The 25,722-nt window shown below is 36.6% G+C and overlaps 1 protein-coding gene across 1 annotated transcript; it reads left to right on the forward strand.

The window, feature by feature from the left end:
• On the forward strand, positions 4,744-23,322 carry LOC109825408 (calcineurin B-like protein 1). The gene is made up of 8 exons (XM_020392264.1): positions 4,744-4,822; positions 20,802-20,884; positions 20,973-21,035; positions 21,143-21,251; positions 21,338-21,390; positions 21,574-21,654; positions 21,762-21,874; positions 23,137-23,322. The coding sequence occupies exons 1-8, from the start codon at positions 4,744-4,746 to the stop codon at positions 23,198-23,200; spliced, it is 645 nt and encodes a 214-aa protein (XP_020247853.1). The 3' UTR covers positions 23,201-23,322.

A 25,722-nucleotide genomic window follows, 5' to 3' on the forward strand; every position in this document is an offset into this window, starting at 1 on the left:
TTGGCCGAGCCACCTATAGGTGGCTCGGTTTTGGCCGAGCCCCTATAGGTATTTGGGTTCCGTCGTTTTGTCGTTGTATCCATTCTCGTGGTTGGTTTAGACTCTGATTTGTTGACCTGATTTGGCAGTAAATCCGGATCCTGATTAGGCAGTAAATTCGCTTCTGAGTTCGAGTCCGAAACTGATCTTGATTCGATCGTGATTCGTCCGAGTCTGCTCTTGGTTGGATGACTCGTTGATTCCTCAACCCGTTAGCTTGATTCCACACGCGAATGGATGTATTCCGTTGCTTGCGTGCGATTCGTTAACCTCGTCACCTCGTTAATCCGCTTCGTTGCGCCGAGCTATGCTAAGGGACCTATAAGCAATTTTATACGCCTACAGATACCCCCTCCAAAGTATTTCAGCCTCGTTCTTTTATAGAAGAGTCTGGAATACTTTGGATATGATTGTCCCAACCTTCAGTCGGTGTAACGGGACTTTGAAATGGCTTTTGTTCTTGATTCCTTCAATCCTTCAGGCTATTCGGTGCTTTGTCGAATGTCTGTAAGGGTTCCGGTGCTGCATTTATTGTCTGACCGTTGTCGGAAATTTGAACTTGAAGTCGATTCCTGATTTCTTTGATCTTTTAGCTCGTGTTTGCTGGTTCAACATAGAACTGACCATCGATTGTTGGCTCTGAGTCTTTATTTGCGACGCGTTGTCCGGCGTAATGTTGTTGAGTTATCCCTAAGAATATTTTTTAGAAAAATATTCTCCAGGAACTTCTCAACCAAAAATAGGGAACATTTTATACTCATATACCTTATTGGAGTATTAAGAAGCAGTTTATACTCGTATACTTTTCGGAGTATTAATTCTTTCGTTGCAACGCATTGATCGGCGTTGACCTAGGGTTATGCGTTGACCGGCGTTGACCCTAGGGTTTCGAACGTCGTACGTGCAACGCGTTGACTGGGCGTTGACTGGCGTTGACCCTAGGGTTTCGAATGTCGTCACGAGCCTAACTAATGAAGCTGATGCGTCAGTGACTCTCGTATTTATAGGATTTTTGGCAAACCCTCAGCCATCAACGGGTTTGATGAGCCTTTACCGACTACCGTTTGAGTCGGGCTAGCATGCGGATTATCTAAATCCGTTCCGCATGTGACGTTGTGCTAAGAGAGTGAATTCTCTGAGACTTTGTACTATGACGTTGAATATATAGACTTCGCCATTGTTACGGGAATAGGCTTCCCGGCGATACGTGTTAGGTGTTGACTTTAGGATTTTTGGCTAACCCCCAGCCTTCAACGGATTTGATTGACTTTAGGATTTTTGGCTAACCCCCAGCCTTCAACGGATTTGATTAACCTTTACCGACTACCGTTTGAATCGGGCTAGCATGCGGATTGTCTAAATCCGTTCCACATATAACGTTGTGCTAAAAGAGTTAACCCTTTTAGTGCTACGATATTGAATACGTAGACTTCGTCTTTCTCCTGTGAAAAGACTAAACAGCAACGTGTATCAGACGTTGACTTAGGATTTTTGGCAAATCCTCAGCCCTCAACAGATTTGACATGCTTTTACATGCGGATTATTTTAAGTCCGTTCCGCATGTGACGTTGTGCTAAAGGAATGAACTCCCTTAGACTTGATGCTACGACTTCGAATACGTAGACTTCGCCATTGTTATGGGAATAGGCTATCCGACAATGTGTATTAGACGCTGATTTATCCCTACTTAGGCTTCGGGATAAAATGCCCCAGAATCGAACTCTGGTGTCTTTTTCTACGGAGAAAGACTAAACCGGCGATGCGTGTTAGGCGTCGGCATATCCTTTCTTAGGATTCAGGACGAAATTCCCCATGCGTGTAAGGCATGGATTTTGGTGTTATTAATAACAACCTGTCACAACGTTGAACATGTGAACGGGTGTTCTTTTTAACGGTTAAGAACTAACCGGCAGCGCAGGTTAAGCGCAGACTTATCCCTACTTAGGTTTTAGGATAGAATACCCCAGAATCAAACTCTGGTGTCTTTTTGTACGGAAAAAGACTAAACCGGCAACGGTTGTAAACTTATTGTATTCTTTTTCTCTTTAATAGTAGATCTCCCTCTCCTTGCCCCGTGGACGTAGGCAGTTTGCCGAACCACGTAAAATTAGTTTGTTTGAGTTTGTGGCCATTGTAATAGTTTTTAGGATCCCTCGACGCGCAGTCCTAGAGCTGACGAGAGGAAGAGAAAATATCCCACTTTGATGGGATATTAGGCTTTCAGATTCTTGTTCCCTTTGAGAAACAAGAATTCTTATCGATATTTCTCTCTTATTGTGCACCAGAAACTCTGCCGAAATTTTCGCTGCGCGCAACAAGAGAATACAATGGGTTTACAACTCTCACAATCTAAACCCTCAAATTAACTCTCTAATCTCTCACAAAAGGATGCCAAAACCCTAAAAGATGGCTGCACAAAATCCTAGGAGAACAAACTGCACACCGCACGAAGCCCTCTGCCGAAGATCAACCAGAGCCGAAAAGAGATCTTCACTTTGCGTTTTTCTCCAAAGCCGCCACTGGTACTTGCACCTTTCCCGCAGCCAACCCTCAATTGCACCATCCTTCACAAAACCCTAGAAGGGTTTTTATAATGCTCTGTACTTAACTTTCGGGTGGGCCTTTGCCTTGATGTCCGCAACGAGAGAAGAAAACAAAACGCGTGATCTAATCTCTTTCATGTGAACCAATTCACACAAATGTCTCTTTCATGTGGTCCCCACTTGCTTCCATCTCTTCACGTGGTCTTGTCTCCCACGCTCTCCAACAATTTGGAGAGTCTCTCTAAATTTTAGCTTCACTATCCAAATTTGGAGAGAGAACCATCTCCAAATTTGGAGAGTGATTGGAGAGGATTCACTCTCTAAATTTGGAGGGATCCCCATTTTGAAGAGTGGTTGGAGATGGCCTAACATGTTGTGCGCGGCGAAGGCACGAAACCACACAAACAAGAATGAAATAAATCACAACCACACAAGTAAAATACAATACCACAGTAAGACAAACGAATTTTACATGGTTCGGCAAGTTTCTTACGTCCAGGGGGCAAGGAGGGAGGAGTTCTTACTATTAGAAATCAAGAGAATACAAATAGGGATACAAATCTCACCCAATAAATCCTAAAACAAAGCCTTTAGATCTCTCACAGCTCTCCTACAATTGGATGCAACAATCCCCTCTCAAAGACTGCTCAAAATGTCCTTGCTTAACCCTAATTAATTAGGATTAAGATTATATATCAACTCAGAATAAAACTGGTCAGAAAACCAAACTCAACTACAGACCCGACTCGCGGTCGACCGCAGAACCATGCGCGGTCAACCGCGAAAAAGACAGAAACTTTCCAGAGTCTCTGGACTTTTGACGGTCGACCGCCGCGCCATGTGAGGTCGGTCGTGACCTGATACAGAACATAACTCAGCCTCGTGCACGCTGGCGGTCGACCGTCGCGCCACACGCGGTCAACCGCACAACACCCAAACTTGTTATTTCGTCATTTTCTGTGATCTTTGTGGTTGTGCTCTCGCCATTTCTTCATAACAGTTCTGATCCTCGAGTTGACACTCGAGAGGATCATCATAACTTACAAATAAAGATTTTAACATTTAAGTTCTACTTTCACATAACCCTTTTTTAATCTCATAAAACCCCATGAACTTTGGGGTGTCTCATGAAACCCCTTTGAACTTTAACCTTCTCTCAACAGACCTTTCATACTTGTAAATTGCAAATAACTAAAATATCTTTGAAGGAGAAAATTCTAAAATTTGTCATTGGCCATTTATAGACTAATATATTCTCTTCCCTAAATTTTGGATTTTTTAATCTTAAGATTTGCAAATTAAATGTAAAGATGTCCGATGAGAAATTTTGAAGTGTAGGGGATTTTATGAGACACTCGCTCCAAAGTTTAGAAGTATCATGCGAAATAGACAAAGTTTAAGTTCAGCGGCTGCGCGCAACACCCCGCAAAGTACAGGTAGGTTATGTGAAATTAACCCAACATTGAATTTAGACCCGATTAATGACAATAACGACAACACATAAAATCTTTCCTCAATCACAACCATATGCTATTTATTAGATAATAACTGTCAGTAATCTAGAAAGAAATTAAGTAGTATATCTTGACTACAAATCACATAAAAGTAATAACCATTGTTCAAAGTAAGTCATAATTATTTGTAAAAATAGTATGCACTTCAGGTGTAGGAACATACTCTTCCCTATTTTTTCTTTTTTTTTTTTCGTTTTATTTTGACAACAGAAAACATTCAAACTTTTGGCAATGTGGAACCAGTAGGAAGGATCCAGACACAGTGAACTAGCATGGCCCTTTTGTAAAATATCAGCCAAAAACATTTTTTTATTACTTTTTTTTACATAAGATTACACGTCTAGATTTGAATCATAAAAGAATATTCTTAACCTAATTCGGGAAATATTGAAATCTAATCCTAAATAAGACACGGAACATACTCCTACTACTAAAACTAGCTATGAAACGCAGATATTACACGTCTAGATTTGAATATCTCAAAAGAATATTCTTAACCTAATTAATTCGGTAAGTAATGAAACATAATCCTAAATAAGACAACGAGCACGCTCCTACTAAAACTAGCAGCTAGGAAACGCATTAGCTGCCGCCCGCGTCACAAAAAATTAACCAATTCTCTGGAACATTTCCTACGTAAGTAGTGAATGGGCTGCTTGCATTCGAGTTCGAGAAGGCGTTGTCGAGGTTACGAGGATCCCGTGCTTCTTGCAAAGGAGACTGCTTGTAAGATCTCTGTCTCGATTTATTATGTTTAGTTCCATTTTCTTGATTGTGGATTGAATTTTTGAGCATGGATTGGTTTGAAGTTGATAGGTATACTTGATAAGTTTTGTGATTGTACTGAAACTGCACAATGTTTTAGAGCTCTACAGGGGAGGAAGAACTGTAACTTTATGTTAATTTTTTTACGCTTAATTGTAGAGAAGAAATTTGCGAAATACTGGTATATATGCATATTGAATCATGCAGACAATCAGTTATGGTTTGTGAGAAAAAGGCGTTAGCTGTTTCTGTCCTATTTTATAGTTTTTTTATAATTTTATTTGATCGGATATTTTATAGTTATTCCTTGAGGATTAATTGAATATTTTTGCACCCTTTTTTCATATATATATATATATATTATAAAAGTGGATTGGAATGTTAAAGCATTTATTCCGAAAATGCCCTTTAAAACATATACATACATATATACATACATAAAATACATGCATCCATACATAAATCATAGCATAACCCCCAATTGAATGTATACTCATAATACATAAAATACATGCATCCATACATAAATCATAGCATAACCCCCAATTAAATGCATACTCATAACTCCCAAATAATTTTATTTTAAAAGTTATAAACGTGCAAGTCATAACTACCCTAATTAAATGCATACTCATAACTCCCAAATTATTTTATTTTAAAAGTCATAAACGTGGTATAAACAAGGTTTTAAATGTCAGATGTCGGGTTCATGTTGGATGGCTGAAATCCATGTCGGATAGTAAAAATCAGGGATATATCAGGGGACATTAACTAAATATCGGATTGCCATATCGGGTAGTGCGCATATGTATAATATCATATCCTAAATGTAATCTAAGCATTCATAAATTCAATATAAACATACTTTATAAATTCTATAGACTAAACATATAAAAAAGTAAATAATATATGAATTTAGGTTCATAAATTCTTTCTATCAGGTTCATAAGAAACCCTTAAACATGAGAACGAGTCAAACGGGTTTGGGTATTTATCACAAAACCCAAATCCGATAACAAAAAACAGATCTTAAAAAAAAACCATATCAGTTGATTTTTCAAAGCTAAAAAATAGGCCGATATGCCCGATATGACCCTGATATTTCCGATTTAGCCCTAAAAACCGACATACGAGTTGAAAACGTCTATGTCGTGTCGGTCAAGCCCTCAAACTGATATGTCGGCCGACATGTCGGACATGTCGGTCGACATTTAAAACCTTGGGTATAAATGGTTTTTATTTTATGGTAATCATAATATTTAAATATAACAGTTATGATAATAACAATAAATTAAAGCTCAAAACAAATACACTTTTAATTATGTACTAACTGTTGTTTAAACTTTTGTAACCTCCAATCATCAAATTCAGTTATGGTAATAGCAAAAGGAAGGAAAGAAAGTAAGAAACTAAAAATTAAGTTTGCATGATCATTTCTTATTTCCACCTCACATAATTTGAACATAATAGCTAGGATGGATGTCCTAAAATACTAAAGCATAAAGAGCACTGCAATGATCTGTAAATTATTTACTATTCAAGTAAGCTTGAAAACCTTATGTTAGAGGATTTATATTGGGCGATTCTTCAATGGGATTGCGTTTGGTTTTCCTCTCAATAGAGGAATTTAAGGTGAATACACAACGGTTAAAAGCACAAAAGACACATTTAATAATTTTCCTTCTAAACCAACATACGACACTATTAATCTTCTTTAACTTCTCATTCAAATCAAAACCCTCTTCATCTCTTCCATATCATAACCTCTACATTTCACAATATATAACTCCCACATCTCTGCCTCCTACTCAACAATCCATTCACCAAAACAAAGAGTATCGATATCTCTCCTTTAAAACATAGCTTGCCGAAACAATCTATCATTTTTACGCTGACAAACCCATCCATTTTTTAATTTCGTGTATCGACCAACCTTGATGACAACGGTTTTGTGGACTATTGGAGCGAGATGATGTAGCTCCAACATGGGTGCTCTAATAAGGTCGTATTATTCTTCGTCAATGATGAATAACATATGACCTCGACTGCAGATGATGAGCTAGCTTCATCTCATTTTTATTTTTAGTTTCTGTACATAGTTATCTATGCTTTATGCAGGATGTCTATGCTATTATACTTTGTATTATAGTTTAAAAGAAAAAAGTTTTCCTCCATTCGTAATTCACTTTGTTGTGATTGGTATTGTTGAAAGTTACAACAACCAGATTTGAGAAATTGATAAACAGGCGACTGAGCTTAAAGCTTTCATAAACATCAATTAAAGTTCATATTATCAGGCTCTTGAACTGTTGCTTTCCTCCTCTGTGCTTACACATGAAGTGGTTACACGTGCATCGCACGTGCACTACACTAGTTTAGTTAAATGGGGTTTAAATAAGCGGGTTTTATAAGTAATAAATGGACACTATGGGCGGAGATTTGCCCAACCATAAATTCATGCACATTTGGCCATAGAACTTCAAAATTTCATATCTGCAAAACTCCATTAAAAATTCAAAACTTACAAATAGTATAAAGTCTATAAATTATACACATCCCAAAAAAATTTAAAATATGCAAAAGAACATCCTACAACTTTTAGAATTTTGAAAAACACCCTCAAAATTAAAAATGTTCAATAAACTCCCTTAAAATATCAAAAACTACACATTATATAAAATCTATTAGCTGCATACAACATCTGAAAGTTTTAAATTTTGAACGAAACACCCTAAAAGTTTAAAAACTGCAAAAACATACTTAAATTGAATTTTTTTGAAAAAACCGCCCTCAGTTTATCAAAACTCACAAATAGTATAAAAATATGTAAATTACAAAGCACTTGAAGGTTTTGAATTTAAAAAAACACCATAAACGTTTGAAAAATTATGAATAACTACTCTTAAATTGCTAAAAGCACCCCAAAAGTTTTAAAAATTACAAAAACACACTTAAAAATTCAAAATTTATAACAAATCCTAAAATTTTCAAAATGAACATAGTACATAGAAAATATAAGAATTACAAATAGCTCATTTTTAAATTTGCAAAAAACACCCTAAAACTTTTAAAAGTTGCAAAAAACACATCAAAATTTTAGAATTTACAAAAAATTCTTCAAACTTTCGTATAGTAAATCAAAAACTAGGATTACAAACAGCCCCTTGAAACTTTTGGAATTCACAAAAAACGCCCTAAAACTTTCAAAAGTTGTAAAAAACATCTTCTAAATTGAAATTTACAGAAAAATACAATGAGAGTTTCAAACCTACAACCAATATGCTAAAAATCTAGGAATTATTAGAAGTCTTGTATAAAAATTTGACTTGTAGAAAACACCCTCGATGTTTTAAAAATTGCAAAAAATAAAAATTGAAATTATAAGAAAACAACTCTTTTTAATTTTTTTTCCTTTTCAGGTTGTTCCTAGTAAATGTCAAAATTTTTAGGGTATTTAATACAATTTTTAAAGTTTTATGGTGTGTTTTTTACAAAGTCTAAAATTTACAAGGGGCTGTTTATAGTCCTAGATTTTCAATTTACTACTAGTTTAAAAATTTTCAAAGAGTTTCAGAAAATTTTGCATGTCAGGTTGGTTTTTTGAACTTTTGAAAGTTTTAGGGTTTTATTTGAAAAATAAAAATTTGTAGGGGCTATTTATAATTCTTAATTTTTTTACTGTACAGCTCTTGGCTTGACATTGTGAGGCTCTTTTTGCAAATTTTGAAATTTTACACTGTTTTTTGTAATTTTTACGTGTTTTAGGGTATTTTATACATATCCCAAAATTTTTAGGGGCTATTTGTAATTTTAAGATTTCAGTGTACTATTTGTAGATTTAAAATATCCATAAAAGCTTTTCATAAATTTTAAATATTTGAGGGTGTTTATTACAACTTTGAACGAATTGGGGTGCTTTTTGCAAATTCTAAAATTTTAGGGGGCTATTTGCAGCTTATAAGTTTTAGTTTTCTATTTTAGGTTTCAAAATTTCAAGCTTTATCTGCAAGTTTTAAAATTTTGAGGGTGTTTTTGTTAAAATTTAAAAGTTTAGGTTGTTTTTTGCAAATTCTAAAACTTTTGGGGCTATTTGTATTTCTCTAATTTTCATTGAAATATTTTAGATTTGAAAATTTTATTTTATTTTTTAATTTGATTTTTGAGGGTATTTTTTTATAATTTTCAAAATTTTCAGTGTGCTTTTGTAAATTTGAAAATTTTTAGGGCATTTCTTTTAAGGTTTTAAACTTTCAGTGTTATTTATACGTTTTGAATTTATGGGATAATTGTACAATTTTTAATATTTTTGAGGCTTTTATTGTAGTTTTGGAATTATTGGGTGTTTTTTTGTAATTTTTTATTTTGCTAGGGGATGTTTGTAATTTTTTCTATTGTTGGGGCTTTGTGGTAAGTTTGATACTTTTTTGATTAGTTTGCAAAGTTCCCACTAAAAGTTTGCAAAGAGACCCTTGAAAGTTTATGTATATAACACTATCATAGTTTAATTGGGCAAATTGGCAGTCCGCTTGTTAAATGAGCATGCAAAATCCCGCCCATTTAATAATTGCTAAATGAGCCATAAATGAGCAAAAGGACAAACTTTGCCCGTCCATTTATAGCCCTCTCATTTATGGCCCATACCCACTCATTCAACATCCCTAAAGCATGTACATGCTTAATTCTAGTCAAAAAGGTCAAAATTGATTGCTTTTTATAAGATATGGCTTAGAATTGAAAGTACATTAGACTTAAAATATGAAATACTTAAATTTCAAACAAATATGAAGCACTATATGAAGGCACATACCTCATGAGAACTTTGACCTTTCTACTGTGAAGCTTGAGGCGAACTCTCCCAAACCCTTCCATCTTTACCTTCTCGTTGTTTCTAATGATGAAGTTAACATATTCTTCATCTATCTTTAATGTGTCATAACAACATTTGTTGTTGCAAACATGCATAGATGTTGCATAATCTAACACCCAAGTGTCACTCACATTACTTTTGGTACTTTGTGTCATCAACTCCAAATCTCAATCATACAAATTCACTAAAGAGTCTTCCTTTCCATTTTCTTTAAGATTCAACTGCTTAAGACTCTTCATATCATCTCGTATCTAGGAACACGGGAACTAGATATGACCATTCTCTCCAAAATAGTAGCACTCCTTTTCACTTCAGTCTTAAGCATGAGATCTTGATCTTCCCCCACATTTGTCACATCTTCTCTTACTACTTTCTTAATTAGAACCTTCAAAAGCTAGTGCACTATCACCATGAGAAACACTCTCCTTCCCCCATTCTTTCATTTTTGCATAGGAGTGCTAGTGCATCATCAAACTTTAAAATCTACTTCCCTGTAAGCATTGTTTGTATCAACGGCTTGCATGATTTCGATAGGAAAGAAAATAAGAGTAGCGCATACTCTTCTTCTTTAATTTTTCCATCCATGTTTAAAAGTTGACACATGAGCTGACTAAAGGTGTTTATGTGGTCTTGAATAGACGTACCTACTTCCATCCTTAAAGAATAAAGTTTTATCCTCAAACGCAATCGATTGGTCATCGATTTTGATGCACAAGTTCTCTCAAGCTTGTTTAACAACTCCTTTGGGTGTGCTTTCCCGCATAACATTGTACTTGATATCTGGAGCAAGTGTCAAATGAATGCTGATAGTCTTCTTTTGCATAGAACTACACTCACCATCTTTCAACTCTTTAGGTTTCTTATCTTCCGAAGCTTGATCACGACCATGTTAAATTGGAGACTGCTACAACATAAAATTTGTCTTACTGTTGAACAGTGGAAGCTCGATCTTTGGATCCGAAGATGTCATCATGCTCCAACCACAATCAAATTCATAACATCACAATAGAAAGTAAACTTGGCAAACCAACATCAAAAACAAACTGAGCACATCGGAAAAAACCCTAGGAACAACCTTTGGATGGCCAATATCTACTTTTGATTCACTGATTTGCTGACAATTAACCCAGATCGTCGATTAGGATTTTAAAATCTAATTTAAATCTCATATCCAATTTCTCAAACCTTCACCTGAGGACAAAACCCTCCACACGTGACTTCTCTTTTCTCCTTATGTGTACAACCTCACGTGCCTTGACCTCTCCTCCTTCGTGTGATTTTTTTTTCGTAAATAAGAACATGAAAGAATCCTCATGATTCTTTTTGCCTAGAAACACAAGGACGTCGTCGTCACCCCAACACCTGGTCGGACACTGGGCCTCTATGCACCGTGCCCTGTTCAATGATACGCTGCCCACGAGCCGCTTGCACTTGAGTCCTTTGTTGTTGCCGACTGCACAGTGTTCATTTGAGAGATCTCATTTTTTATCTGCTCTTATAATTGTAATTTCTTGTTTGATTAATAAGAAATTATCTGTGTGGCTCCCGAGGACGTAGACAGTTGCCGAACCTCGTAAATCTTGTGTACTTTTCTCTATACTGCGTTTCTGTTGCATTAGGGATTTCAGCGTTAAATTCCCAACAACTGGTATCAGAGCGTGAAACGATCTAGAGAAAGTCAGATTCAAGTGGGAGCCATGGCCGCAGATGAGGCAAAAATGAGACTTGAGAAATTTGATGGAACAGATTTCGGATTCTGGAAAATGCAGATAAAGGATTATCTGTATCAGAAAAATCTGTATCAACCACTATCGAGGAAGAAGCCAGATTCTATGAAGGCAGATGAATGGAACCTTCTAGATAGATAAGCCCTCGGAGTTATCAGATTGACGCTGACTCGCAATGTTGCGTTCAACATAGCAAAGGAGAAGACCACGGCAAGTCTTATGGCAGCTCTCTCAAATATGTATGAGAAGCCATCAGCCGCGAACAAAGTTCATTTGATGCGGCGGTTATTCAATCTGAAAATGGCGGAAGGCGCGTCAGTAGCACAACACCTTAATGAACTTAATACGGTTACAACCCAATTGAGTTCAGTTGAGATTGAGTTTGATGAGGAAGTTCGGGCGTTGATACTTTTGTCTTCCCTATCAGAGAGTTGGAACACTACAGTCACGACAGTGAGTAGCTCGTCGGGAAAGAAAAAGTTGAAGTTCGACGACGTTCGTGATTTGGTTCTTAGTGAGGAGATCCGACAGAGAGAGACGGGTGAAGCTACAACCTCTTCAGTATTGCATACAGAGTCAAGAGGTAGAAATTCAACCAGAGAAAACGGACGAGGAAAATCAAACTTCAGAGGTAGATCAAAGGACAGGAGGTCCAAGTCAAGGAATCCAAGCAACAGCTCGAAGGCTATCGAGTATTGGAATTATGGAAAGACCGGGCATTACAAGAATCAGTGCAAGAGTGCACAGAAGGAGAAGGAGGCGAAGGCAGAAGTGAATGTCACCTCCACTTTAGGAGGAGACGACGCATTGATATGCTCTTTGGAGAGTAAGGAGGAATCTTGGGTGTTAGATTCATGAGCGTCGTTCCATGCTACCTCTCAGAAAGAATTCTTCGAGAAGTATACCCCCGGAAATCTTGGATACGTATATCTTGGTGATGATCAACCATGTGCTATTGTAGGCAAAGGCGTGGTGAAAATTAAGTTGAACGGGTCAGTATGGGAGCTGAAGGATGTCAGGCATATTCCTGACCTGAAAAAGAACTTAATATCCGTAGGCTAGTTGGCTGGCGAAGGATATACCACGACCTTCCATGGAGATGATTGGAAGATCTCAAAGGGCGCAATGACGATTGCCCGAGGTAGGAAGACTGGTACCCTATATATGACAGCAGGTGCACGTTGTTCGATCTCAGTTGCAGCAGGTAATGAGACTTCAAAGCTGTGGCACTAGAGACTCGGTCATATGAGTGAAAAGGGGATGAAGATCATGCACACAAAGGGGAAACTCCCAAGACTGCAGTCAGTGGAGATGGATATGTGTGAAGAATGTATACTTGGAAAGCAGAAGAGAGTCAGCTTTCAGACAAGTGGCAGAACCCCGAGGAAAGAGAAGCTAGAGCTTGTTCACTCAGATGTTTGGAGACCAACCACCACCGCATCCATTGGTGGGAAACACTACTTCGTGACTTTTATCAATGATCACTCTCAGAAAGTGTGGGTCTACTTTCTGAAGCATAAGTCAGAAGTATTTGAGGCTTTCAGGAGATGGAAAGCTATGGTCGAGAATGAGACCGGTCTGAGAATTAAGAAGCTCAGGACCGATATTCAGGAGATGGAAAGCTATGGTCGAGAATGAGACCGGTCTGAGAATTAAGAAGCTCAGGACCGATAATAGCGGTGAATATGAAGACACCGGATTCAAGAAGTTCTGCTATGAGCATAGGATCAGAATGGAAAGAACAGTGCCCGGTACGCCTCGGCAAAATAGTGTAGCTGAGCGGATGAACAGAACGTTGATAGAGAGAGCCAGAAGCATTCGAGTACAATCAGGCCTACCGAAGCAGTTTTGGGCAGAAGCGGTCAATACAGCAGCTTACTTGATCAACCGAGGTCCATCGGTTCCATTGGAGCACAGAATACCAGAAGAGGTATGGTGCGGAAAGGAGGTAAAACTCTCACATCTTAAAGTTTTCGGTTGTGTAGCTTACGTGCATATTAGTGATCAAGGTAGGAATAAGCTTGATCCCAAGTCAAAGAAATGCACTTTCATCGGCTATGGTGAAGATGAGTTCGACTACCGTATTTGGGACAACGAAAACAAGAAAGTGATCAGGAGCAGAGATGTGATATTCAACGAGAAGGTGATGTACAAGGACATGCACAAGACAGATGACTCAGAGAGCAAGTCAATATTTGTAGATGCAGATGATGTCCCGAGTAACCTCTCGGAAGAACCCAATGCAGAAGATCCTCAGCCAGAAGAGCCTGTTGGACAAGATGGTGCGCAGGAGCACGACGCACCAACTCCGATATTAAGAAGATCTTCTCGTCCTCCTGTACCCAACAGGAGATATATGAACTATCTGTTGCTGACAGATGGTGGGGAACCTGAAAGCTTTGATGAAGCTTGTCCATAAAAATGAGATGAAGTCTCTCATATCAAACCAGACGTGGGAACTAGCTGAGTTACCCACGGGTAAGAAGGCACTCCACAACAAATGAGTGTACCGGGTGAAAGAGGAGCATGATGGTTCCAAAAGATATAAAGCCTGACTGGTTGTCAAAGGTTTCCAACAGAAGGAAGGAATTGATTACACCGATATTTTCACTCCCATGATGAAGCTAAATACTATCAGGACCGTGATGAGTATTGTAGCAATTGAAGATCTTCATCTCGAGCAGTTATACGTGAAGACGGCGTTTCTTCACGGAGATCTAGAAGAGGAGATATACATGCACCAGCCAGAAGGTTTCTCAGAAGAAAAGAAGAAGAACCTGGTGTGCAGACTCAAGAAGAGCTTGTATGGCCTGAAACAAGCCCCAAGACAGTGGTACAAAAAGTTTGACGGCTTCATACACAAGGAAGGTTTCCAGAAGTGCAACGCCGACCACTGTTACTACTTCAAAAGATATCAGTCCAGTTATATCATCCTACTGCTGTATGTTGATGATATGTTGGTTGCAGGAGCAGATATGAAAGATATCAAGAGTTTAAAGCAGCAGCTGTCAAAGGAGTTTGACATGAAGGACTTGGGTCCAGCGAAGAAGATCCTTGGAATGCAAATCACGAGAGATAAGAAGAGAGGTCTCTTGTAGTTATCTCAGACGGAGTACATCAACCGTGTTTTGCAGAGATTTAACATGGGCAACACCAAGCCTGTGAGCACACCCTTGGCCAGCCATTTTTGTCTATCGAAGGATCAGTCTCCTCAGTCAAAAGAAGAGAAAGAGAGTATGGCTCAGGTTCCTTACGCCTCAGCTATCGGAAGTTTGATGTACGCAATGGTCTGTACGAGACTAGACATTGGCCACGCAGTGGGAGTGGTCAACCGGTTTATGTCGAATCCAGGAAAATCTCATTGGGAAGCGGTCAAGTGGATTCTGAGATATCTATGAGGCACCACACAGAAGTGTTTGCACTTTGGTAAGGGAGAGGTAGAAGTGCAAGGGTACGTAGATGCAGACTTCGGCGGCGAAGTTGATCACCAAAGAAGCACCACCGGCTATGTATTCACCGTTGGAACTACAGCTGTTAGTTGGATGTCACAGGTATAGAAGATCGTTACCCTATCCACTACGGAAGCTGAGTATGTTGCAGTGACTGAAGCCAGTAAAGAGATGATATGGCTTTAGGGTTTGTTAACAGAGCTGGGATTCAAACAGGAGTGTTTTGCACAGTGATAGCCAGAGTACGATACACTTGGCGAAGAATTTAGCATTTCATTCTAGAACGAAGCATATTGCGCTTCGGTATCACTTCATCAGATCCCTGTTGGAAGATGACGTGTTGAAACTGGAAAAGATTCCAGGAAGTAAGAATCCAGCAGACATGTTAACAAAGACGGTTACAGTTCAGAAACTGGAGTTGTGCACAACTTCAGTTGGCCTTCATGCATAGATGATAAGGGCAGAGCCACACAGGAGAGGAGCTTGGTGAGATAGCCCGTTGGCGTCAGTTTAGTCTCCAAGTGGAAGATTGTTAATTTGGGATGGATACCAACCTCCGACGGCACAGGAGCTCCGACGAGCTCCAGAATGACGCAGGCGAGCTCGAGCCCCGCGTGCGAGCGCCTCCCCCGAGCTCTGCGTTCGAACCCACCCGCTTGAGCTCTGCGTTCGAACCTCCCCCTCTTAGCTTTGCGTTCAAACCCCTTTTACCTCAGCGTTTGTTCGACCTCGGCGTTTCCTTCGACCTCTGCGTTCGCCCGACTTTGGCATCCGCGGGCCGCTGGCGACAGGCTGTCGCCAGCCCATCCACATCGCCTATAAAATCCCCCTTCAGCCGATGCCCTAGGTGAAGTGCTTTTTCCCCCCTTCCTCCGATTCGTCTCTGGCAGCGATTTTTTTTCCTTTCATTCTTCGTTTCCTTTTTTCTCCAACGCTCAGAGTTGGGATTTTGAGGGGAGATTAAAAGGGGGATTTAAGAAGAGAGAGAGAGAGAGAGAGGTGATTAAAGAGAGAGAGAGATCATTAAAGAAGGGGTGCTTTATATTGTGGGGTATTTATTTATTCTCAAGTGAGAATTGAAAGGGTTCATACCCTTTAATTATTAACACTGTAGCTACAGTGTTCATTTGAGAGATCTTATTTTTGATCTGCTCTTATAATTATAATTTCTTATTTGATTAATAAGAAATTATCTGTGTGGCTCCCGAGGACGTAGGCAGTTGCCGAACCTCGTAAATCTTATGTACTTTTCTCTATACTGTGTTTCTGTTGCATTAGGGATTTCAACGTTAAATTCCCAACAACAGCCTCTGTTAATCCTAGATTACAATAATAATGTCTCTCTCCTCTCTTCCTTTGGAGACCCTAGGTTAGGGTGTCTTATTTATGGACATCCCTAACTTTCTTACCAAGCTAATTTGGTCTCTACGAATATTACTAGGATAGGGCCAAATATTAGTCTTCAAACCAGGTCCTAACATGGAGTTCGGGTTGGTACCCAGTAAATAGAGGGTGTAACCAAGTTTAAGGATAGTGTGAGAGTGGAAAGAGTTTCACAGTCTTTATCCATGTAAAAGATTGTAACTTTGGTAGTGATAATAGATTGATAAGGCTCTCTGTATTAAATTATTGTATGCGATTCCTTACTAAGAACTGTGCTTTTTTATGGTTACCTGCGAATCTTAAAAATTCCTTAACAAGTGGTATCAGAGTAATGTTTGAGGGTTCATGGAGTGGTGTGATTGACAAGGGCATTGTTGATCGGAGCATAGCGATGGGGATTTTCTAGCAAGAGCGGAGACATTTGGAGAATGGTCCGGAGAAGGTGGACAATGATCGGCAGTGTCACGAGTTCAACGATAGTGGAGGTTTAGTTTCTAGAGTTTGTGTTCGATCGGATTTCATGTGAAAAGCGGAAACTGCTAGGTGGAAAAGTATTTGAATGACATATTTATAGTATAACTAGTATAGTGCACGTGCGTTGCACGTTGTTGGATTAATTTTATGTTTATCTTTTTTTATAATAAGATTGGTGTTAGATGTAATTTGAGGATTTATTTTTGCCATCTTTTTGTCATTAAAATCCTAGAGTAAATATAATCTTTTATGAGGTTTATTTATGACATTTCCAGGTCCTTTCTGCAAATTTTATGGCATATCTGTAAAATTATGAAGTTTCAGGGTTGTTCTACAAATTTAAAGGTTTACTCTAAATTTTTTTTAAATTTTAGTTTTATGAAACCAGAGCTTTCCAATAAAACTTATGGAATACCTGAATGACATTATTCAATTTGTGAACCTAAAAAGCATAATTCTATTTGTTTTATAACTTAGCGTAATGTTTGGCGTTTATAATTTAGCACACTCTAGGGTTTTTTATTCACAAATTCGTAATATAGTTATACCATTAGGCAGGATAAATAACATACTGACTATAAAATAATAATTTAAATATTTTGTATTAATATAAAAAAGTTTAAGTTCTATAACAACTAAGAACATACTCTATCAGAGCCAAAAAATTAACCAAAATCTATATAGTCCTCTGAAAAGACTTAATCGGAGCTTTTTCAATTGTTAAGAACAAACATCATCAAAAAAAAAGTTATGGGTTTAATAGTAATGTATGTCATTATTTTGCTCTAACAATATTTTTAAGTTGAACCTACAAATTTCAATCAAACAAAAGTTTTTGTGAAGGATGAATTTTACAACTCAGTACATGATTTATTAAGGAACCATCATGATGGGTATGACCAAAGTATATCCTCAGTTCAAACTTAATTTCCACAATAGCAGATTGAATATTATTTGATATTAAAATTTTTAATCTTTTTTCTTTGATACACTGAAAAATATGGACTGTTATGTGCATTTTATGCTAGTGCTAATTAAAGATTTTTGCATATACATAGTAAGAGCAAAACCTAAAAACCTGAAACTTATTTATATGAATACAGGGAACTACTCTTTGTTTCTTCTTCAATTATTCATCTTACTTGATCAGTTGGAAGTGAAGTAGCTTGATGTGTCATTTCTAGAATTTAGTCTTACGACTTTGAGCTCTAATTAATACACACATGTCACTAAGCCCCACTCTATATTTAGCTTATTTCTAAATCTTACTTTATCAGTGTTAATAATGAAGTTGAAAAGTATACTTAATAGAGAATTCGTAGAAAATTTTAAACAAATTAGTTCTGATTTATAGTGGCTAGTATAAAGATAAATAGTTGAAACATTAATCTGTATGATTATGGTAGTGATCATTACTGAGAATTAAGAAAGAGAGAGTAGGAGATTAATTTGTTATATATATATAATTAATCCCTCGGTTCCTTAAATCTTTGATATTCTAAAGTACCTCAAATCAGAAAATTAATATCAAGTCCCTCCCCTAAGCTATTTTTAATTTGTCCCTCAAAGTATTGATAAATTATAGTAAAAAATAAAATTAATTATATTAACTATTTATTATAGAGATTGACCAATTAAGACATAAATTATAATAAGCCAAATCAAGCACAAAGAAATTCTAATGATAAAAAATTACCAATAACATTGAACAAAAAATATTTAAAATTAATTTATAAGAGAACCTTCGTGATTGAAATTGCCAAGAATCATCTTAGGATCATATTTATCAAACAAACCTGAGTGATCTACAAAAGAAATGCAAGATCCTTTATATGCACCTTGATATGCTCCAACGTGAAAAGATAGAGAAAGAATCTTTTACTATAAATCTCAAATTGAAATTAGCATGCTAATCTCATCATGTTATAATAAGAGATAGTAAGTAGTGATTGGTTGTGTAGAGAATGAAATTATGTTAATGGGAGGTTATAAAAAATATAAACAACTTAGTCATGGTGAAATTATTTTAGGGGTTATGAATAATAATGCATTTAATTGGGGGTTATATATGTATGAGGTATGGTTGATGTATAGATGCATGTGTTTTATGTATGCATGTATGTGTTTTAAAGGGTATTTTTGGAAGAAATGTTTTAACATACCAACACACTTTTATAATAGTATTAGATAGGTCGGAGGACGTGGGAGTAATGTTCCTCTATTTGAATTGGTTTCTCACGAAAACTTGGTAAGCCTTGAGTCGCAAAGAGTTAAAAATAACTCCTGTACATGGATCAATGAGAGAAGATATTGGGATTCGGTGTTCAGATTGGTGTTTAGTTTTTGGTTCTATGTTCTTTCCAATCTAATGGACAAAATTGATTTCTCAGTAGATCAATGAATTGGAAGCTGATTTTGATGATGTGGTTCTTTGAATTTTTTGTGGTTATAGCATGGTGATGGTGGTATCATTGGGTCTAATGTTCGTGGTTCAACAATTCAACAGTAAGACAAATTTTATACCGTGACAGTGTACAATTTCAAATTCTTTTGGTACAACAAGTTCTCGATCAAGCTTCATGGATAAGAAACTTGAAGGGTTGAAGAACAATGAATAGTTTCATGCAAAAGAAGGTAGTCAGCATAATTCATTTGGCACTTGCTCTCAAGATCAAATACAATGTTATGCAAGAGCATGCGAAGGGGTTGTCGGGCAAGATTGAGGGAGTTTATGTACCAAATTCGATGACTAATTGATTGTGTTTGAGTATAAAACTTTATTCTTTGAAGATGATAGAAGATGCTACTATTCAAGACCACATCAGCACCTTTAATCATGTCAACTTCTGAATATTGATGAGAAGCTTAAGGAAGAAGAGCATGAGTTACTATTATTGTCTTCACTATCAAAGTTGTATAAGCTGTTAGTATAGACAATGCTTGAGGGAACATGCTTTAAAGTTTGATGATGTGACAGCATTACTATGCAGCAATTGAAGAATTGTTGAGAAGGAAAGGACACCTAATGGCGAGAGTGCTTTTTGAAAGTTCTGATCGAGGGCAGAGTAAGGGAGATGCGACAGAAATGAAGGAAGATCAAGATCCCAGGCCCGAGACGAAACCGAAAAGGAGTGCTACTAGATTAGGGTGCCTTATATATAAACATCCTCATCTGCCCACCAAGCTGACTTGGTCTATGAAAACTATTAGAATTTGGCCTAGTCTTCAAGTCCTGTTTTGACTTGGTCTATGAAAACTATTAGGATTTGGCCTAGTCTTCAAGTCCTGTTTTGACTTAGAGTTTAAGTCGGTACCCAACAATGTCGACTAATAAGGTTTTATGTTAGGTTTATTAAAAGTAACTAATTAATCAAATAAAATTTAATATGTGAACAAGATTAAATCTTTATTTTTTTGAAAGACTTAACTATATTTGTTTGAAGTTTATCTGATCAGGCTGATATATCCATGCACCTCCACAAAAATCATGGTTGAATCCGTAAACACAGACAAGCTTGATCTAATATGTACAATGACAATGATGCCTTTTGCCATGGTCTGGAACATGATCAGCAGTTTGAAGAGGACTGACAGTTTACTTTTATGTGCTAGGAGCCAATTTATAATTGATGATTATTGATAAACTATTGAGCTCAAAGTGGTCATTCACAAAGATGTACATGGGTCACAACTAAAAGAAGGGGGAAAAGTGTGAATTAGGCATTGTTTATTGTTTAAACCTCACAGCTTTTTTGGAACATAAATCTTAAAGTTGATACAATAGAATAATCGTGCATTTTCTAGACAGCACTCAAATTTTCAGGTTTTTTTTGGAATATAATTTCTGTTAATTAATTCAGCAAAATGGAAAAGTGTAAATATATCCATAAAAAAGTAATATTGATTCAGTTTAAAATGATATTTTCGAACATACCGTCCAAATTTTCTACCTGCATGTACACTACACATGTTCATCTTGTGTTCAAAATTAGCTGTGCAAACGATTTCCATAAATTTTGATTTTTATTCTGTTTTTTCAGTCAGTGTCAGTGAAGTTGAGGCATTGTTCGAGCTGTTTAAAAGCATTAGCAGTTCTGTGATTGATGATGGGCTGATAAACAAGGCAAGTTACGGCTCTGCACAGCTCTTTCATCCAAAACTCTAACAGGGAAATAAAAGATAAGATGTTTATCGAGCTTCATTATATGCAGGAAGAATTTCATCAGCTTGCTTTATTGAAGAACAAGAACAAGGAAAATCTTTTTGCGAACAGGGTACTGCACTCATTATTGGTTGCATTCTGTCTTGTATCTCAGTCATAACACAGGGAAACATCTTTTTGTTCTTTCTTATTAACATTTCAAAAATCATCATAACGCAGATCTTTGACCTGTTTGATGTAAAGCAAAGAGGAGTCGTTGATTTTGGTGACTTTGTCCGTGCACTGAATGTATTTCACCCAAGCGTGTCAAAGGAAGATAAAATTGATTGTAAGTTCAAGCATTTCCTAAGCTTCTCGTAACATATTTTCAATATACTAGCGTTGAAAAGGCTAAAATTTTACATGATTTTGCAGACTCATTCAGACTGTATGATTTGTATGGCACGGGATTTATTGAGCGGAAAGAGGTAAATTTTATTTTGTTTGTAATTGTTATTATGATCGAAACTTAATTTAATGGTTTTCTGCGTATCAAATCCTTTGAGGTATCACCTTATTGTCTTCTGCATATGCACATTATATTGGTGATTCTTTATTTCTTTCCAGTCATTAATATTACATATTCTCACACCTGCAGTTCTTTTGTACAGGTCAAACTGATGCTAATTGCGCTTCTATCTGAATCTGAACTTAGAGTATCTGATGCCACAGTTGAGCTAATCTTAGATAAGGTAAATAATATTTTTGAATGCACTACTAGTAAACTTACCTTGAATTGCTTTGATTGGAAAAATTTTCATGTAAATTTTTGTTCTAACCTTGTGCTCATCGTGAACAGACATTCGAGGAAGCTGATGTGAACCAGGACGGCAAGATCGACAAATTAGATTGGGAGAAATTCGTAACTCGCAACCCATCACTGTTGAAGATAATGACTCTCCCTTATCTCAGGCAAGTAGCCTTCCTCCATTGTCTATGACATGTTCTCAAACATTTTTCTTTAATTCCGGTAAAATATACCTGCAATCATGCCGTTGGGGATAATATAGTTTTAAAAACCATGCTGCTTCACCAAAACTCCAAAGTTGTGGTGAGGATTGACGGATAAAATTTTATATTCTACCATGTCCCCGTAAGTTGAGCGCCCTTTTTATGGACTAAAATCCGGACTCATGCATCAGTGTCAATGTTTTTTAGACCCGTTTTAAATTTGTGACTGATGAAAATTGAACCCGGATTGCTTTGATACCACTACACCAAACGCCCAAGTTGAGGTGAGGGTTGAGGGATATAATTTGTTAACACATAGCACTTCTAGCCTTGTGCTGTAGAAAGGAAGACAAATTTGTCTAGCTTCCTATTATAGGGATCTCTTAAGACCAGGGTCATCTATTATAGATGGACTGGAAAAGAAATATTTATACATTATTCATGAACCTTAATCATCCTTCACTTACAACATGGACGATGCTTATGATTTGCCCCACATACACGAAAGCTTAAACAGAAACAAGCTTGCTGCAAACATACCCAAATAAAGAGGATATTGAAAGGCGTGTGCGATCCTCCATGCCTTCTTCCCATTTTGCTCATAATATGTATCCATAATCAGTGATTCTATGGTGAGCTAATAGCCTAATAACACCATTTTGGGGATAAAGGTCTTGCCCTTTCAGATAGTATTTTGTTTATTAGATGATGTTTTTGGGAATATCTAATGAACTATCTGCCAATCGTTAAGTTTTAAATATTCATTCTCATTCTCAACTTATCAATCATTTTGATGAATTGATTATGAATTTTGTAAATTCAAGGTTCGGCTCATCGTGGGTGGTTCCGGGCTGGGTTATCAAAAGAAAAGGGAAAAAAAATTTCATGATTAATTTAATGTATGAAATAGAGGCGCACATAACTAAAAACAAATCACATTATATCGATCTTCATAGAATTTTCTTGGCTAATATTCAAGAGCATTTCTGCATGTTTTCTCTTTGGTTACCTTTTCTCCTTATCATTTTTGTTTTTAGGGTATCCTGAGAAATATAATAATATCCATGTATTGCTTGAACTTTTTAGATTTCTATATTAGATGACTATTACTAGATTCAGCAGATCCTACCCTTTCTCAAACTGTTAATCCGTTGTTTTTTTACCCCTTAAACCATTATTTGCCTTTTTCTGCAACGCTAAAACAATATATCTGGGCTTTGCAGGGACATAACGACCACTTTTCCAAGTTTTGTGTTCAATTCTAAGGTTGACGATGATGCTACATAAAAAAAAATCTTGGCATACCATGCGAATTGCACTCCCAAAAAGTGATAAACAGAAAATGTATCAGAAACTGGAACATTGTTTGTAGTCTCTTTTGTGTTAAACAATGAGAAATAGAAAATGAATCGGAGATTAGATTATGTGATTTGTGTCACGCCCCCGAAACTGCAGCGAAAATTTGTAAATGTAATTTACGTGACAGCGGCGACCCGTGCACGAGACAATTCTTATGCACGGGTCAAGCCTGGCACTTCATATCACATAGTTTATCACAAAATATTCATAAACCTGTTGATGATAGAAGTCAGAGCAACTATACATATATGTATATAATCGGTACTTACAGCCCACAAGCTCACCGTTATAAGCATTTTTACAAAACAAAACAAATTGTACTGAATGTAACATCAAAAAGAAGAGGCTCTCCATATAACGCCTCTCAACAAAAGCCCAAACCAAAAGTTCGGATAATATGAAGCTATGCGGGATCTGAATTTTTTTTTTATAAAAACAATGGGGTCAGCTAGCGCTTAGTGAGAACATTTCCCACTAGAGTTCCTAGATAACTAACAAAATAGTAATAAGAATAATTCTCATAAATAACAAATTACAAGTTTTGCATGAGAAATTCAAAGATAGCAAAATACGATCCAAATATCATAATATTGTCATCTTCAAGAAAGAATGCAACAATTATATTTTCTTTCTTATGTGCAACTGAATATACTGTGAAGTTTCTTGTAATCAAACCCTTTTTGAATCAAGGTAAACATTAAGAAGGAAAAGAACTACTAATTTATACAAAACCAAAGAATTATTGTTTTCTCAATTTCACAGTCAATTATCAAAATCTTAATTCTCGATGAGTTATTCATGAATATAAGAGTCACCTCATAGGTCACACTAAGGCTACGAATTATAGCCCAGTAGTAAGGGAATGCGTAAAACGCATCACATAACAGATAATTTCCGGGAATCGAATACACCTAACAATGTCATAGATTACTGGCCAAATGCAGAGGGGTCAGAACAAATTTCAGAATGGCCAATAAAGAAGGGCCAATACAGAGGGGCCAAATAAAGGCGCATTCACCATATGGTAGGCAGAAATAATCCATAGTGGACTATTTGAGGGTTTGAAAATATCGAGATCACATGTCAAATGAGTGATACTTTGCATATCAGAATTTACAGGTATTTTCAAATAAAGTTGACAAGGTAAAGCTCCTCATTTTAGTTAAAACAGTTTATGGATTTTTACTTTTTATTTTATCAGATACTAAGTCACAGAATTTTTTTGAATCCGTTAAACTATTGAAATACGTTCCAAATACTTCATCAAAAACTTTCAGATAAAACAATGCTCACAATTATTTAAAAATTGCATGAGAGCCAAATTCATTTTTCATATTTTATATAAAAATCAAATTTGCTTTTCATATATTGTACAAGGCTAACATCATATCATAGGATAGCCCACAACAGAAATAGGTCAAATCTTTATATACATGAAAATGTCATATTATTTATTTTTTTATCACAAGATAAATCAAATATAATACTCATGCAATTTCATATTATAAAATACTGGTGAGAAATGAACTCACCTCTAGTGGACACGACTATCCTAAAATATTAGTCCCTTGGATATCAATCAAATCCTATAATATAAGATGTAAGACTAATTATTAATTCAGGACAAACATATATTATAAGGTAAATTGATTCATAATCTAGAGCCTAATAATTTTAAATATAACCAATAATAATTAAATTCTACAGTACATATGAGTTTATTGCTATCTTTAGCCATTCATCAAAATTTTATAACCCTCATATACTAGTTTTTGGACTTCCTAGTAATTTATGATAACACAGGGGGTTATAAGGAATTTATCAAGTCTAAAAGTTATCTTTTATTTTTCAAATTGGATTTGTTTTCAACTGAGTAACTGACAGGGGCCTAACAGAGATTTTTCAAGCTTTTTTCAACCATAACTTATATTACTAAGGTCTGTTTCGAAATTTTTACATGATTCAGGAGCTTAAGGGAAATTTTCCTCCATTTATATTACTTCACCTGATCATCTTACTCCTTCTCCCTTCTTCGTTTCTTTTTTCTCTCTTTTTTCCCCGTTCCTCTTTTCTCTTCCTCTGCTCTCCTTTTTTTTGGGTGGGCATCAGAGGCATCTCTCTCTTTCTCTCTCTCGCCATGGAGGTGGGATTGCTGGCAGCCGACGATAAGACCCGCCAGATCTAGGGTAAGTACTCTCTCAGTCTTTCCATAAAAATCAATTACTAAAATCGAACTTGTTCATCATCATCACTATCCTATTAGAAACTAATTAGATAAAAGAACATAGAAAATAAAATACTTTAGATTTTCCCCTTTCTTTCACCGTCTCCTTCCTCTTCTTGTTCTTTTTTTTACCCGAATTTCTCACCCTTTTCCTCCGTTAAATACTGTTGGAAGGTGGTAAAACTTTACCGACCTGGTAAAGCGGTGGAGAAAAATCTCCGCCACA

The sequence above is a fragment of the Asparagus officinalis genome, chromosome 10 (genome assembly GCF_001876935.1).
Source record: "Asparagus officinalis chromosome 10, Aspof.V1, whole genome shotgun sequence".
Lineage (NCBI taxonomy): Eukaryota > Viridiplantae > Streptophyta > Magnoliopsida > Asparagales > Asparagaceae > Asparagus > Asparagus officinalis.

What these genes read in the sequence shown, in the direction of transcription:
- LOC109825408 (XM_020392264.1), top strand. Translation starts at nt 4,744, where the DNA reads ATGGGCTGCTTGCATTCGAGTTCGAGAAGGCGTTGTCGAGGTTACGAG. An exon ending in GATTTATTGAGCGGAAAGAG is followed by an intron (nt 21,391 to 21,573) that starts GTAAATTTTATT and finishes TCTTTTGTACAG; the next exon opens with GTCAAACTGATGCTAATTGC. An exon ending in TTGAGCTAATCTTAGATAAG is followed by an intron (nt 21,655 to 21,761) that starts GTAAATAATATT and finishes CATCGTGAACAG; the next exon opens with ACATTCGAGGAAGCTGATGT.